At 27.7% G+C, this 17110-nt stretch overlaps 3 protein-coding genes across 3 annotated transcripts; all 3 read right to left on the bottom strand.

Annotated features, from left to right (window-relative positions):
• Positions 1-360: 360 nt before the first annotated feature.
• LOC126852775 (gamma-tubulin complex component 3 homolog) lies at positions 361-4696 on the bottom strand. The gene is made up of 11 exons (XM_050597926.1): positions 4490-4696; positions 3663-3820; positions 3369-3498; positions 2888-3305; positions 2300-2802; positions 1913-2105; positions 1615-1819; positions 1309-1530; positions 1061-1192; positions 727-984; positions 361-539 (listed from the first exon to the last, which is right to left on the bottom strand). The coding sequence occupies exons 1-11, from the start codon at positions 4566-4568 to the stop codon at positions 363-365; spliced, it is 2475 nt and encodes an 824-aa protein (XP_050453883.1). The 5' UTR covers positions 4569-4696; the 3' UTR covers positions 361-362.
• An 876-nt stretch (positions 4697-5572) lies between these two features.
• On the bottom strand, positions 5573-13134 carry LOC126852948 (uncharacterized). Its single transcript, XM_050598247.1, has 10 exons — positions 12773-13134; positions 12044-12424; positions 11172-11373; positions 10149-10304; positions 9896-9936; positions 8195-8578; positions 7420-7800; positions 6793-6994; positions 5911-6066; positions 5573-5704 (listed from the first exon to the last, which is right to left on the bottom strand). Exons 1-10 carry the CDS (start codon positions 13132-13134, stop codon positions 5657-5659), a joined length of 2313 nt encoding a protein of 770 aa, XP_050454204.1. The 3' UTR covers positions 5573-5656.
• Positions 13135-14360: 1226 nt separating this feature from the next.
• Positions 14361-16518, bottom strand: LOC126852785 (odorant receptor Or2-like). The gene is made up of 5 exons (XM_050597945.1): positions 16157-16518; positions 15480-15854; positions 15204-15405; positions 14645-14800; positions 14361-14473 (listed from the first exon to the last, which is right to left on the bottom strand). Exons 1-5 carry the CDS (start codon positions 16516-16518, stop codon positions 14429-14431), a joined length of 1140 nt encoding a protein of 379 aa, XP_050453902.1. The 3' UTR covers positions 14361-14428.
• Between the last annotated feature and the right edge of the window lie 592 nt (positions 16519-17110).

Below are 17110 nucleotides of genomic sequence, written 5' to 3'. Positions count from 1 at the left end.
ATATTTTTTCGAATCTCTAGTTCCACATGTGACAATATCTGTTTTTCCAAAAATATTCTAAACGTACGTTTACTTAACTCAGCATTTCTCAAATTTGTTCTACACCTTCTTTTGTGCAAAGCGACAGAATCGTCGACATCTGTCATCGATATGGATGATTGTGGTCTATAAAAAAAATTAGTGGTATCATGATGTTTATATAAAGAACGAACCAAAGAAGGATGATTACTCGAAAAATCAAATATCATGCTTGTGTCCTTACTATTAAAGTTAGATGAATTCTGCTCAGTTGGGATATAGCATTTATTAATAATGTTACTTGGATCAATGAAGTTTTCTGATAATATTTCCGCTGCCGATTGTCACTTGCATCCAAAGAAAGTCTGATCGCTTTGTCTACGATGTTGGTATGTTAATGGTGCGACTAGCCGGCTATCCTTACTTTTGTAATATTCATTAAAATCTAATCGTACACTAAGTAACTGTAGCGATACATCTTCAGCGGAAGCTAACATTAGTAAAAATTTCTGTACACGATCCTGCGAAAAAAATACATTTCTTTTATAGAGCTAATTGTTAAGAAAATAGATATATAAAAAATAAGCAACTTTAATTTTTTATATCTCGAGCATTATTGCAAATATATCAAATCATCTCTCTAATAAAGGAACCCCATATGTAAATAGGAATATCATACTGATAACAAAATTAAAATATCCTTATTACCTGATATGTTTTCGAAAGTAATTTGAGATGTATTGAAAGTGTGTTTAGATATTTTGAAAATGCAGCCTCTCTTTCTATGGCTTCTTGATCTTTTTTAATTGTACGACCCCACTTTTTCGTTTGCTCAGACGTCTGCACGAAATTAGCGGCGTTTAATCTTGCCTCATATTCCTGAGTAGCACGTGCAAGAAAAGTTTCCTCGAGATTCTGAAGATCTAATATTGGGCTGTAGACTGAACGCAGATGATCCATAAGTTCCTGCAACATTAGAAGTATAAGTAAGAATATGCAATCGCGTGTAAGTTAAAAACGTGAGATTTTCGTAAATATTTACCTGCGATTTCTCGTCTAATAATGTACCGTGTCTCACAGAATCTACAAAATGATTGTGAGCCACAATTATATCATCAAGGGATGTTGCGTGAAGAAGTTGTTTCGCAAATGCATCCCAAGAACATTCGATTACCTGCAATTAATATAATTTTCTTACTTGATGCTTGCAATATAATAATTTCTATAAATCAATAAAAATTAATAGTATAGATTTTAATTATTAATAATAGCTTAATGATATGTAGTTACCTCAAAAAGAAAATAATATTGCATTTGATGAACCAAATGAACCATGCTGCTAGTAATTAAATGGATATGATTCTGGATTGGTAATACTTCTGGCATTTTTCTGAACATCTTGGCTGATGTTGTCTGTTGCTTCCAAATTGCAGACAAGATCGTTTCCATTCTCTTTGCTCTCCATAATGCAAAAAATACCATTTGATATGTTTGCCTGCATGGCTCTAAAATCTGAATAAAAAAATATATAAGATTATTTGTTATATTTAACAAATTTTGAAATTGTGTAATATATTATGATTTGATGGTTTTTACCGTTCCTATAGGTCCATCAACATTATAGTCTAGAATAAAAACATCCCAGCCTGTCTCATTTTCCGATGGTGCTAATAATCTAACATCTAAACGTTTTTGCACATCTAAATCATCTAACTTTGAACTAGTTGCTCTTATTGCAGTTTCAAGAATAGAGGATAAGTTATGAGGATATAAAGAACTTGCTGATTTAGCTAATTCGGGCCTGAAACATACAATTAAAACGATTTTTCAGATCTGAAATGTAATAGAATAAAAAAATATTGCAATTGCAATATTTTTAAAGAGATGTCCTTACTCCAGCAAGTGCATAAGATGTTGAATAAAGTGGCCTTGACCAAGTAAGAGATATCCTTTGATTCCCTGCAAATGATCCATGAGATGATATTGTTTTGTCAATATTTCAACAACTCTTGTTGATGTTTCCTTATAAGCAGCATTCATCATTGTTTGTAAGTGACCATCTGGATCCATATCAAAAAAAACTTCGACTGAAAAATAAACGGCACAGCATTAAATATTTTTCTGAATTTAACGAAATTTATAAAACAATCTCCACCTGTGATATTAAATATTTTATAAATAATGTTATTAAATAGTAAATTTTTTATTGAGTTATTTGAGGGAAAATGTTAAAATTGTCTTAGTGTAAAAATAGTATCAGTAATCACATTGTCAATCTTACCTTTATATTCTTCATCGCAATTTCTGAACATATCTGCATGTCTATCTTGCCAAGGTGAGAAATCTTTACAAACTTCGCGTAAGAAATTAATATTCTTTCCTGTTCCTAAAATTTTCTTTGCTTGAGCTTTACTAATGAAAGATGGCACCATTGAATTTCTCACTTGATACTTCTCATGCCACATTCTGTCACCACTAACATCAGCACATGCTTGAATGAAAAACTCTTTATATGGATCGTCTAACTCTCCATCAGCAATCCATCTCATTAGCATATTGTACAGGGGATTGCAAACACTTTCCAAGACTCTCTTGACTAAATTCTTCACAATAGCATCTCCATGATAGCTGAACTCATAAACAGTAGACGCCAACGCACCACCTTTTTGGCCTTGGCAAGCTCTTACTATACTCGCTAACCATTTTAAAGTTTCCAGAGGATCACATGTCCAAAGGTGCAAATGAGATAATGTAACTCCATATGCAACCATTTGATTTTGCGACCTATATATATATATTTTTTCAATTAATGCAATTCTTATATATCTTTGATGATATACTATAGTATATATATTGAATTTATTCCTACCTATTCACCTCTTCCTGCATGATAGCAATGAATCTATAATACTCTGACAATTCCTTATGCAGTGCAGCAATAAAACTATCAGCAACTCTACCTGCACCAGCTACAGACATTCTCTCCAATCCTTTTCGTACTACATTATGTAAGTAACCTAATTCACTCAGTCGTAAAACAGCTTGCTTTTGTGATCTATTAATTTTTGCTACAGGATCTATCTGGAAACCATAGCTCGAATCCAACTTTAGAATTTTTCCTTCAACACTTTGAAAAGAATATATCAAGTCCTGAACCAATACATCCTCTGAAATACATTCTTCATTGAATATTTTACTCGGATTTACTATCAATGCTCTTGAATTTGTTTCTGTAGCATTCAGTGATACAATTTGTTGTGTTTGGGAACATGTTTGTGATGATTGTCCTAAATACAGAAACAATTAGAGAACTTTGATGAATTTCTTAAATTCCACAATGTTATTCTTACCACTAGTAGATGCAATTGTACTTAAACCCAATTTCATGTCTGGAAATGCAAAAATTCTATCCTTTATTGCTTCTGCTGACTGACTCATGTTTAGCAGAAATAATAAAATACTTATACGATTCTTCAATGGCTAAAGAAAGAACAATATTTATATAAAAACATAGTTATATCCAACATATTTACATATTTATATTGTGTTATTTTAACATTGTTAATTTAAATGAATATAAAACAGAAAGTTTAAAGAGAGAGAGAGAGAGAGAGAAATATATAAACTGCAAAATTTTATATTACCCCATCTTTTAAATCATTATGTAGTTTATCAAATTGTACTGCATCACGTGGTGATAATTTACTCTTTATGTTTGTTGCTACAGTCATTTCATCCTCTCTCAATGTTCCTGTAGATGATAATAATCCAAGGGAAAAACGCATCAATCTTCTGGTCAACTCTGAAAGATATAAAAGTTATTAAGTATAAGTGAATATGTAATACTTATAAATATTTATTTATTATAAACTATGTTGTAATATCTAAGAAATTCTATTGAATTGCTAACAATTGCTGCAAATCCAAGAAAAAATTATACGTATCAGAATTCTTAAAATTACACTTATCCATTAGGGGACTCATATTAAGTAAATATATGCTTTGTAAATCCAAGATACATGAGCAAACTATTACTATAATTGACAGACAATTTTTAATAAGTTTTAGTGCATTAACATCAACTGATATATGGGTAAAACAAGAGCCAAAATAATCATATAGAAAAAAAAATTGATTCTAAGGCACAAATATAAAAGATGCAATAAAATAATCGAAGTCTAAAAAAGTTCATGTCAAGAGACTTTATACATTTAAAATTTATTCACATATTAAAATAATTAGACAGTTTATAAGATGCTTTTCTGAATATTCATGAACACTTCCTATCAAATGTTGCTGTACATACAATGACAGAATATAAACAAAGGTTTATTCAAAAAAGTATGACAGGACATTAAACATGCTTAACAGCAATATATAAAGTGTAACAATTAATTCAAGTGAAATGATATGCGTGTGTGTATAACAATCATTTCAAATATAAATTATCTTGACAATAGCCTGAACTCACCTGGTTTTTGTTCTCCAAAAAAGGATTTAATCATGTTCTGCACCAGATCGGCAATAGTTTCGGCTTCCGCGGGATTCATATTTACGTATTTTGACTCACGATTTTACTTTAAATCAACATCTAAATAACGTTGTTCATTCTTCGCGATACCTTTCAACACCGTCTTTGGTTTACGTTAAAAGCGGCAAACATACTCGAACGCATTTTATTATTTATTTCCCTCGAAGAGGAGAGAATCCGAGAGTGAACACACCGGAATATTTTTTTTTTTCGTGAAACTTATATTTTTTGCGCCATCTGCATCCACTTCGACGCTTCGAAGCTTGATAGCCGCATCTCTGACGTCATTTCCGGTATCTCTTCTAATTTGCCGCCACATTCGTGATTCATGAATCAAGAGCGCAGATCTCGTGTATGGAACATTTAATTATATCCTCAAGAAGAATATCGTATGTACAGGTAAAAATATATATGTTAATCAAAAAAATATGTAAATAAGAGAGGAATAAATGAAGAGTTACATTAAATATAAAAACTATAGCTATATATATATATATATATACATATGTTGCGTCGCACAAATATTTCCTGCATTTACGTTCCCTCCTTGCGTTTATAACTTCAATTTTTTTTCTCGATCTTTATCGCTTATATTTTATCTCTCACAGATATTTAATGATATTTATTATGTAAAATGTCACTGTACACTGCATAGTTATTAAATCGCATTTTCTGCTCTCTAATTGTGTGTGTGTGTGTGTGCGTGCGTATTTTTATTTGAATAAAACAGAAAGGAGAATACACATTTGGAAAGGATATTGGTTAGCTTAGGTGGCGAATTTTTTATCAATTAAATTCATATTTGTATATTTTAATGTGTATTATATTATAGTTGCATTTTACTGCAGAATAAATAGTTTTTATTTTTGATAGGAAACAATAAACTCGATAATAAACCGATAAATTTCATCATTCAAAATACAACAGGTGAGAACGGAGATGATAATTTAAATCCCGAAGGCGCTAATATTCTTACAAATTCACGTGCGCGTTAATAAAAATATATAACATTGAGATAAAAATATATATCAGAAAAATTTTAACATCTACAGTCAGTGACTTGCTACAAAAACTACAATACTATGCACTTTCGATTACTTTTGCATCTTATCTCGATTGCATCAGATTAAATACCGAGTACGAAGTTTTCAAAATCTGAAAAAGTTGAAGCAAAGATAAAAGATTGTACACTTACTAAAAACTTGAGGATTCTAAACTGTGTTTTAGACGAAATGCATCAATACAATATACAAATGTTTATAATATATTTTTAATTAATTTCATTTAATTTATTTAATCATATTTTTTAATATATCAAGCATTTCTTTTATTTAAAATATAAATATAATAGAGACACTAACGTTGCTGTAAGATTGGAGAGATAAAGTTATCAAGAAACTGCTAGTAAACTTTATAGGGATTGTACCGCGCATCATGATCATCAGCAGATCTTTTTTTTCGCTGACGGATAGCAGAGGCCAGTCCACATGATATACCGCATCTCCTATATTTTGACTCTACGTCAAAATATAAAAATAATTATTTCGAAATAATATCACATTAATTTATTAACAGCTCTGCATATTTTGAAAATAGTTCTACACATATAGATATAGATATGTATATATACACTTAAATTTACAGTAGGTAATAAGTTACTTAGAAAAATAATTGTAAATTAAAGATTATTAATTGATTATTGATTAATTACAAATTACAAACATAAAATTTGATATACGGATTCCTACATTAAAAGCATAAATATTTCTATTATGTAACGCATAGTTTTTATACCAATGTTTTTGTTCGATAATCAGGTGTGTGTCCGAGAGAGATATTTTATTCACACCCTCGATGCTCTATTGATTTTTATTATATAATTCATGTCTAACCGTTAAAATAGTAGGGCTCAATATTATTCTATCGATTTTAGTTATATATATCCAAGTCATATGATATGTAATAACAATTTAGCATTTATAATATTCTTTATCATTGCATAATGGGATGATAGAAATTGCTCTGAGAACGAATATAATCTTAATTGATGATAGATAAGATGAATTTTGGCATTTTAATAATATTTGAATTCTTAAGAATTATAATTGTTTTTATATTTATTTTATTGAAGAATATATTAATATGTGCATTAATACATTAATATTAATATATTAACATTATATATATATATATATATATATATCTGTTGGAATAAATTTGTAGAATATAAAATAATCACTTACCTTAATTATAACTTCGTTTCCAGACCAGCAATAAATGTAAATTTGTACAAACATACAGAAAGTGTACACTATCAAAGTAGCACTTTCAAATTCCGTAATATGTTCTGACAGATAATATATAGTTGTACATATTACCAATATACTACCGAAGAATTGAACAAATAGCACCTGATTGAATATAATATTTACCGTTTTGGCATATCTATAATCAGAGGAATATTATGTTAAAGTACCAAAAAAAGAGAGTACTTGTAATAACAGATCATTCCATATATTTTATTTCATATATTTTTTATAATAAACTTATATTATAATTTTCCAAGAATATTGAGAAAAAACTAACTCTAGCATTTTTTATTTTTTGAAAATAGATTTGCATAATTTTAAATAAAATCTTTTTTTCTTTTTAAATAAAGCACACATTTTGCCATGGAGCAAATAATTATATCGGTTTTGAAATTTTTTTTGACTTTTTAACAATTATTTTTAAACATTTTGAATATAAATAACTTTCTATTATAAACATTAATTATTATTGTTGTAAGCGGTCTATTTATATAGATATGTATGACAGATATTATTATATAATATTAATATAAAATAAGAACTTATTTTTATATGACTAACTTGTAAATGGTGAGATGATGATGTATGCATTCCGATATTATTAGTCTTCCGTTATCTGACTGAACAGACGGATATTTCAGACATTTAATTGTTTTGTTAGATATTAATTTGCGAAGACGACTTTCGAAAATTTCAAACTGGGCGCACGTTTGTAAAAATAATCCAAAAACTAAGGTTTCCGTGCCGACATTTATGATTGAAGCGAAACACACAGATAAGATCTGCTGAATGGATGTAATTAAGAACATTGGATATGTATCAATATTATATGGCACCCATACTCTATAAGGCAATTGACCCTGTGTGATATTTAACACTGATCTTATTGTGACGCCTGTACAAGAAAACGCTACTAAAATTGAATATTTTATCGACCATGACCTGCACACAAATCGAGATTATATTTTATATAAAATTTTATACTTTTAAGTATTATTCACTGCTAGAGATAAAAAGACAAAGTGCTATACAGTTTTTAAAATATATTTTAGATTTTATTTCGTTTTTTATATAATATTTATTCTATATTTTTGTAAAAAATAGAATATTTTTTTCTTATAAAATATTGTTTTTTTTCTTTTATAAAAATATTTTTATTTTTATAAAAAATTTATTTTATAGAAGACAAAGAGATTTGATAATTTATTTAATTATTACGAGAGAAAAGGAATTATTGCACATATATCTTTTAAGCGACAAATTTATTAATATATTAATATTTATCAATATAGTATTAACTAAAATCAAGAATTATTAAGATAACAATTACATTTACCTGATAAACTCGTCGAATTTTGTTTGTATCGTTATTTCATCCTTGTCTCGCGGTTTGCACGGTTCTTTCAACAATATTTGAATTAAATCGATAATTGCACTTCGACGTATTATGATGGTAGTCGCTTTACAACAAACGGCGACTATACTCACGAACAATAAAGAGTTAACAACAAAATCATCGAGAGTATTGACAACAAGAACGATGTCCATGAACTGAGTTAATACTAAAAAGTATTCCAAGACTAGTACAATAAAAGTAAATGCATTATACAACAGTTTAACGCCAGTCGATGACCATTTGATAGGCTGCCATATACCACCAATGGTATATATTAAAAAATTTAAAGAAAGTATTTGCATCTTTATAATATTATAAATAACACTTATTTCATAAAAGCGAGATTTAACTGTAACTTATTAAATTTTAATGCAACGTATGACATGTGTAAATGCAACTATGAGGGAAGTACGAATATTAGTCACGCACTTTTTCGCTTTACACAGACTAGAGACACAAACGTAATTTATTTCGCTATCGGAAATATAATTAAACTACAACTATATGTAGTCGAGCATGTGTTGCGGGAGACTATTTATGATTTTACCTGCTTTCTCCGACTTTTAGACTCTAATACCGGCAATTATAATAATTAGCAACCCGTCATATAGTCGTTTATTACGGTGTTTGTTATTCTCCGCTTATATGAATACTGCAGTCACAGTCGCTTTATTGTAATGATCGAGGGTTGTCGTTCTTTGCAATCAAACATATTGTCATATTCTCACCGAATGAAATATTTGTACATTTTCATGTTGTCGGCAGCAAGCGAGTGGGAAACTACATTTCTGCACAGACTTCACTTAATTACATAAAAATACAAAATGACAAGAGAGATTATATGTACACATATATCATATATTTAAACGTTTCCCAAGTTAAACGCCTATAGATCTACTTGCAAAGTATAATGAGGGTGATGGAAGATTATGTAGCAACTCTAGTATATTTTCACAGAGTATATCGCAGGTATACTATTAGGAAAGTGAGATTTTTCTTTTCTAAAATAATTTAAATCAAAATTTTTATGTATACATATTTTAGATAAAACTATTGCATTTATAGTTTTATACGTATTTATGTATATACATATTTTTGTATATTTACTTTTTGCCCGACTGTGTGTATCTTTATTCTCAAGAGTAAATTTTGGCAGTCACCATCATCATACACTGCAAAATTATTAAATTGCATTTTCTGCTCTCTAATATGTGTATGTATGTGTGTGTGCATATCTTTATTTAAACAATTTAAATAAATAAGAAGGAGAATACACATTTGCAAGGATATTAATTAGCTCAGGTAACAAATTTTTCATCAATTAAATGCATATTTGTATACTTTAATGTGTATTATATTATTGCATTTTACTATAGAATAAATAGTTTTTATTCTTGATAGTAAACAATAAACTCAATAATAAATCGCCAAATTTTATTATTCAAAATACAACAGGTGAGAACGGAGATGACAATTTAAATCCCGAAGGCGCTAATATTCTTACAAATTCGCGAGTGCGTTGATAAAAAATATATAAGATTGAGATAAAAATATATCATCAAAGAAATTTTAACAATTACAGTCAGTGATTTGCCACAGAAACTACACAATACTATGCACTTTCGAATTTTTGCATCTTACGACTGCATCAGGTTAAATACCGAGTACGAAGTTTTCAAAATCTGAAAAAATAAGGGAAAGATAAAAGATTGTGACACTTACTAAAAACTTGAGAATTCTAAACCGTATTTTAAACAATAGACGAAATGCATCAATACAATATACAAATGTTTATAATATATTTTTAATTAATTAATTTAATTTATTTAATCATATTTTTAAATATATCAAGCATTTCTTTTATTGTAAATATAAATATAATAGAGACACTAACGTTACTGTAAGATTGGAGAGATAAAGTTATCAAAAAACTGCTAGTAAACTTTATAGGGATTGTACCGCGCATCATGATCATCAACAGATCTTTCTTTTCGCTGACTGATAGCAAAGGCCAGTCCATATGATATATTGCATCTCCTATATTTTGACTCTGCGTTAAATAATAAAAATAAAATAATTATTTCGAGATAATACACACTCACATTAATTTATTAACAGCTCTGCATACTTTGAAAATATTTCTACACACACACACACACACACACACACACACACACACACACACAACAACACACACACACACACACACACACACACACACACATATATATATATATATATATATATATATATATACATTAAATTTACAGTTGGCAATAAGTTACCTAGAAAAATTAAATTTTATATTTTGTAAAAATTAAAAATGAAATTTTGTAAATTAAAGATTGTTAATCGATTATCGATTAATTACAAATTAGAAGTATAAAATTTGATATACGGATTTCTAAAAGCACAAATATTTCTATTATATAATGCAGAGTTTTATCAATATTTATATCAATATTTTTGCTCAAGTGTTTGCCCGAAAGACTTTATTCATACCTTTGGTGTTCTATTGATTTTTATTACGATTCATCATACGATTTTTATTCGATTTTATTATGATTCATCTCTAATCGTTAAAATAATTGGACTCAATATTACTCTATCAATTTTAGTTATATATATATCCTAGTTATATGTATAATATATTATTACAATTTAGCATTTATAATGTTCTTATCATCGCATAATGGGATGATAGAAATCGCTCTGAGAGCAAATATAATTTCAATCTCTGATAAACAAGATGATAAATTTTGGCATTTTAACAATATATTTTAAATTTTGAGAATTATAATTATTTTTAAACTTATTCTATTGCACACGAAGAAAATATTAATAAATTTTATTTATAAATAAATATATATATATATATATATTGGAATTAATTGTAGAACATAAAATAATCAATTACCTTAAGTATGACTTCGTTTCCAGACCAGCAATAAATGTAAATTTGTATAAACATACAGAAAGTGTATACTATGAAAGTAGCACTTTCGTATTCCATAATATGTGCTGACAGATAAAATACAGTTGTACATAATACTAATATGCTGCCAAAGAATTGAACAAAGAATACCTGATTGAATATAATATTTACCGTTTTGGCATATCTGTAATCAGAGGAATATTATATTAAAGTGCCAAAAATGATAATATTTATAATAACAGATATTCATTTATATTTCAGATTTCATCACATATTTTATTTCATATAACTTATATACTATGCTTATACTATAATTTTCTAAGAAAACAAACTTAGACTGATTTTTTTTAAAAACAAAGCATACATTTTGAATATATAATACATTTGAATCAAATGATCGGTTTAGAAACTTTCTTTTAAATTTTTAACAATTATTTTTTAACTAATAAATGCATTATAGTTACATTACACATTTTGATTATAAATAACTTTCTATCATAAACATTAATTATTATTGTTGTAAACAGCTAGGTTGTAAATAGCTATTTATATAAATATGTGGTGACAAATTAAGATATTTAAAAATATAGTATAAATATAATATGTGGGCAAGTCAAATATAAACCGAATATTTTTACAAACATTTTAATCGACAAAATATTTCCAAGTCATTTCTTTCTATATGGTTTAAGTGCTTAGATATTAGTGGAAACTATGTAGAAAAATGAATGTGCGTTGGAAATATTTTGATCGAATAAAATGTTTTGGAAAAAGTTCGGTTTATATTTGATTTGCTTACGTATAATAAAACATGAAATTTACATAAAATAAAAATTAATTTTTATATGACCAACTTGTAAATACTGAGATGATGATGTATACATTCCGACATTATTAGTCTTTTGTTATCTAGCGCAACAGACGAGTATCCCAGATATGTAATTGTTTTGTTAGCTATTAATTTGCGAAGACGACTTTCGAAAATTTCAAACTGGGCGCATGTTTGTAAAAATAATCCAAAAACCAAAGTTTCCGTGCCGACATTTATGAATGCGCCAAAAAACACAGTTATGATTTGCTGAATGGATGTAATTAAAAACATCGGAGATGCATCAATATCATATGGTACCCACATTCTATAAGGTAAATGACCTTGCATTATGTTTAATGCTGCACCTATCATACCGCTTGAAAAAGAACTCACTACTAAAAGTGAATATTTTATCGACCATGACCTGCACACAAATGGAAATTATATTTTATATAAATTCTTATACTTTTAAATATGATTTATTATGAGAGATAAAAAGATAGAGTGCAATACAGTTTTTAAAATATTTTGTTTTTTATATAATAGATGTTCTATATTTTTGTATAAAAACAGAATATTTTTTTTATAAAATATTAGCTTCTTTTTTATAAATTTTTTTTTATTAATTTAAAGCAATTTTGATAGTTAGGGCGTCTTTAAACGTGGCAATTACATGGTTATTACAATCAAAAACAGTAAAAATTCAAGGAATCGCAGAGAGATAATGAGAATGATAGTTGCCAAAAATCCCTGAGAAAACAATTATATTTACCTGATAAACTCGTCGAATTTCGTTTGTATCGTTATTTCATCCTTATTTCGCGGTTTGCCTGGTTCTTTCAACAATCCTTGTATTAAATCGATAATTGCATTTCGACGTATTACAATGATAGTCGCTTTACAACAAACAGCGATCATACTCACGAACAATATGGAATTAGTAACGAAATCATTGATATTATTGACAACAAGAACGATGTCCATGAACTGAGTTAATGCAAAAAAGTATTCCAAGACTAGTACAATAAAAGTAAGTGCATTATATAACAGTTTAGCGACAGTTGATGACCATTCGATAGGCTGCCATATACCACCAATGGTATATATTAAAAAATTTAGAGAAAGTATTTGCATCTTTATAATATTATAAATAACACTTATTTCATAAAAGAGAGATTTAACTGTAACTTTTAATGCAACGTATGACATATGTTAATTGCAAATAATATGAGAAAAGTATAAATAGTCACTTTTTCGATTTGAACAGAATAGAAACACAAAAATTTTTTTCGTAATTTATTTAACTATCGGAAAGATATTTAAACAACAACTATGTAGTTGAGCATGGCTTGCGGGACACTATGTATGATTTTACTTGCTTGCTTCGACTTTTAAGTTACTACCGATAATTATAGTGATTAGCAACCCTACATAAAGTCGTTTATTTCAGTGTATGTTATTTTGTGCTTATAAATATTGTAGTCACAGTCATTTTATTTGCAAGAATTAGAGGTTGCCGTTCTATGCAACCAAACATATTGTCATATTCTCATCGAATGAAATATTTATACATTTTCATGTTGTCGGTAGCAAGCGAGTGGGAAACTATATTTCTGTACAGACTTGATTTAATTATGTAAAAGTATAAAACAACAAGAAGGATAAAATGTGCACGTATATCGTTCATTTAATATTCATTTAAATATTCCCAAGTTAAACGTCTACATTCAGTTGCTAAGTATGATGCGGATGCCGTAAATTTAGCATCTCTAATATATTTTCACAGAATATATCGCATATATTCTATTAGGAAAGTGAAATTTTTCTTTTCTAAATAATTCAAATCAAAATTTTTATCTATACATATTTTAGATAAACTATTGCATTTATAGTTTTATAGTTACGTATTTATATTCAATGTATGTATGTATATGTTTGTACGGACGTATGTGTACACATGTCATAAATATCTGTTTACATCCTGCGTAACTTTTTATATACGATATATATTTTGTATGTTTGTTTTTGTCCAACTGTGTGTGTGTGTGTGTTTCTATTGTCAAGAGTAAATTTCGGGAGTCATCATCAGCATTTTAATATGTGTATATTCTGCAGATTTTTTATTTCTTTTTTGAATGTGCTTAATCTATTACAATATTACAATATCATTAATAAGATTTTGTGATTGTTCGCAGTTTGATAGATGGCTTTTATTTATAATAATTAATATCAGCGATCTATTAGTGAGGAAAGACAAACAAATATAATAATTATAAATAATGACGACGCTAATATTTTTACAATTTAAATAGGAATTTGGATTGAGATATATACACAGGTAGAAATTTTACAGACTTACAGTCTACTAATTTATCAAAAACTATTAATATAATAATATTTTCATATTTGTATTCTCATTAATTGTGTCTCACTTTTGTAATACATTAAATGCCGAGTATGATATTTTCAAAATCTGGAAGAAAAATTAGAAAAACAATTAGTTTAAAAGGCTATGCATTTGTTTAAAATTTCGATTGAGTTCTTCTAGAGTTCGGCATTATTAAATATTCTTAGTGATATCTTAGACATTTTTATAATATATCAAGTCATATTATTTTGTTATATATACAACAATAATATTTACACCGCTATAAGATTGAAGAGATAAAGTTATCAAGAAACTACTGGTAAACTTTATAGGAAGTGTACTACGCATCATGATCATCAACAGCTCCTTTTTTTCGATTATTGATAACATGGGCCAGTCCATATTATATATCGCATCTCCTACGCTAACACTCTGCCATAAAAATACAACAGAAGAATAATTATTTTATAACAATATTAAATTACTTTCGTTTTATAGCTTTACATATGCACATAAATATTTATACTTTACGTACATTTATATATATAAATGTATACTATATACATGCTATTTTACATAATATATATTTATGAATGTGGAATATATTTTTTAATTTTGCGATATACCAAAGATTATTTTGCAAGCTCAATATAAACGAAATTATTACATGTTCGTAATTCTAAATCACACTAATTTACAAAATAAATTATTCAGATACATATTTGTAAATTAATATGATTCAAAATCGCGAATATTTAAATAATTTAATTTTTCTCGAGCTTGCGAGATAATCTGGATTTCTTTATCACATCTGAATCCTGAAATTCAAATTTACCTTAAGTATGACTTCATTTCCAGACCAGCAATAAACATAGATTTGTACAAACATACAGATAGTGTAAACTATCAAAGTAGCACTTTCGGATTCCGTCATATGTGCTGATAGATAATATACACTTGTGCATAATACTAGTATGCTGCCAAAAAACTGGACAAAGAGTACTTGATTGAATATAACATTTACCGTTTTTGCGTATCTATAATAATGTTAAATTAATTTTTTATAGGATTTATGGAAATGTATAAAAGAATTGATTCTCATATGACTAACTTGTAAATACTGAGATGATGATTTATGTATTCCGAAATTATTGCCCTTTTTTTATTTGATGAAACAGGTTTCAGATATTTAGCTATTTTGTTAGATATTAATTTGTGAAGACGATTCTCGAAAATTTCAAACTGAGCACACGTTTGCAAAAATAGTCCAAAGACAAGAGTTTCCGTGCCAACATTAATGATAGTAACGAAAACCACAGTTATGATTTGCTGAATAGATGTAATTAAGAACATCGGAGATGTATCAGTATCGTACGGCACCCATACTCTGTAAGGTAAATAACCCTGTGTGACGTTTATCATTGATCTTATAGTGACGCCTGTAACGGAACACGTCGCCAAAAGTGAATATTTAATTGAACATGACCTATGAATAAAGAATTAATATTATATTTTCTAAACTTTCATAGCAATTTTAAAATTTATTTTCGCTTTTAATACACGTACAAAAATTTATAATTGAAATGACAATATCTATTTTTTCTTCTTGAGATGAGAAATTTAATATAAGATTTAAAATAATAATTTTATAGCTTTTTTTAATAGAATATTTACTATTATATTTAATAAGAATTAAATTAAATTAAAACCATTAAATGATAAAAATTAATATATTTTTGTGGCATTTATATGATTATAATTGAAGTTTTTATAATGATACGTGCTTACCTGATAAACTTATCAAATTTTTTTTGTATTGCCATTTCGTCTTCGCCTCGAGGTTTGCACGGTGGCTTCAACAATGTTTGTATCAACTTGATAATTGCATTTCGACGTACTACAACGATAGTCGCTTTACACGTAACAGCAACAATAGTCAGGAACATCAGAGTATTAGTGGCAAAATCATCGATATTGTTGACAACAAGAAGAATATCCATGAATTGAGTTATCATCAAAAAATATAACAAGAATAGTATAATAAAGGTAAAAATATTGTACAAGAACTTAGCGACGTTCGATGACCACTCGATAGGTCGCCATACACCGCCGATGGTATACATTGAAAAATTTAGAGGAAATAGTTGCATATTTGTAAGTAGAAATAGCTTATTGCATAAAAATATAGCACTCTACATATGTATAAAATAACTAGAATAATCATTTATAGCATGATATGCTCTCTTTTTTTTACTTCCTTAAATATATTAATTAATTTTTGCGAGCTTTTTAGGAAAAACTCAATATATATATATATATATATATATATATATATATATATAGAATAGAATATAATTTGTTATATGATATATTATACGATGATAAAATATTTTACGAGCGACGCTCGCATTTCACTTTAAACAGTAGATATTAAAGATTTTTTTTATCTAACATATAGATAATATCAACGTGAATTGAAAATCAAGTGATCTTTAACCATGATAAAAATATATGCAAATATAACTTAAAAATAGATATTTATATTGCACACTTTTTCCAAATATTGTTTTTCATATTTTAACAGAACAACAAAAATGATAGATGTTAAACGGATATGGACTGTTTCAATATCATAAAGACAATTAAACTTCAACTAAATAAAACCCGCATGTATTGCAAGAGACTGTGCATGAATTTACTTTCTTTAACATCATAACCCTATACTATATTAACTACTTGTCA

Source organism: Cataglyphis hispanica, chromosome 11, assembly GCF_021464435.1.
Source record: "Cataglyphis hispanica isolate Lineage 1 chromosome 11, ULB_Chis1_1.0, whole genome shotgun sequence".
Lineage (NCBI taxonomy): Eukaryota > Metazoa > Arthropoda > Insecta > Hymenoptera > Formicidae > Cataglyphis > Cataglyphis hispanica.
Note: the sequence above shows the minus strand (reverse complement) of the source record. Positions and strands in the feature narration are given on the sequence as shown.

Coding starts and splice junctions, on each gene's coding strand:
- LOC126852775 (XM_050597926.1), bottom strand. CDS start 4,568: ATGAATCCCGCGGAAGCCGAAACTATTGCCGATCTGGTGCAGAACATG. Junction 1,820..1,912: donor CATCTTATGCACTTGCTGGA/GTAAGGACATCT, acceptor TGTATGTTTCAG/GCCCGAATTAGCTAAATCAG. Junction 985..1,060: donor TATTAGACGAGAAATCGCAG/GTAAATATTTAC, acceptor CTAATGTTGCAG/GAACTTATGGATCATCTGCG.
- LOC126852948 (XM_050598247.1), bottom strand. CDS start 13,134: ATGCAAATACTTTCTCTAAATTTTTTAATATATACCATTGGTGGTATA. Junction 11,374..12,043: donor CATCATCTCAGTATTTACAA/GTTGGTCATATA, acceptor CTCTGATTACAG/ATATGCCAAAACGGTAAATA. Junction 9,937..10,148: donor CTCTCCAATCTTACAGTAAC/GTTAGTGTCTCT, acceptor TTATTTTTTCAG/ATTTTGAAAACTTCGTACTC.
- LOC126852785 (XM_050597945.1), bottom strand. CDS start 16,518: ATGCAACTATTTCCTCTAAATTTTTCAATGTATACCATCGGCGGTGTA. Junction 15,406..15,479: donor CATCATCTCAGTATTTACAA/GTTAGTCATATG, acceptor ACATTATTATAG/ATACGCAAAAACGGTAAATG. Junction 14,474..14,644: donor CTCTTCAATCTTATAGCGGT/GTAAATATTATT, acceptor TTTTTCTTCCAG/ATTTTGAAAATATCATACTC.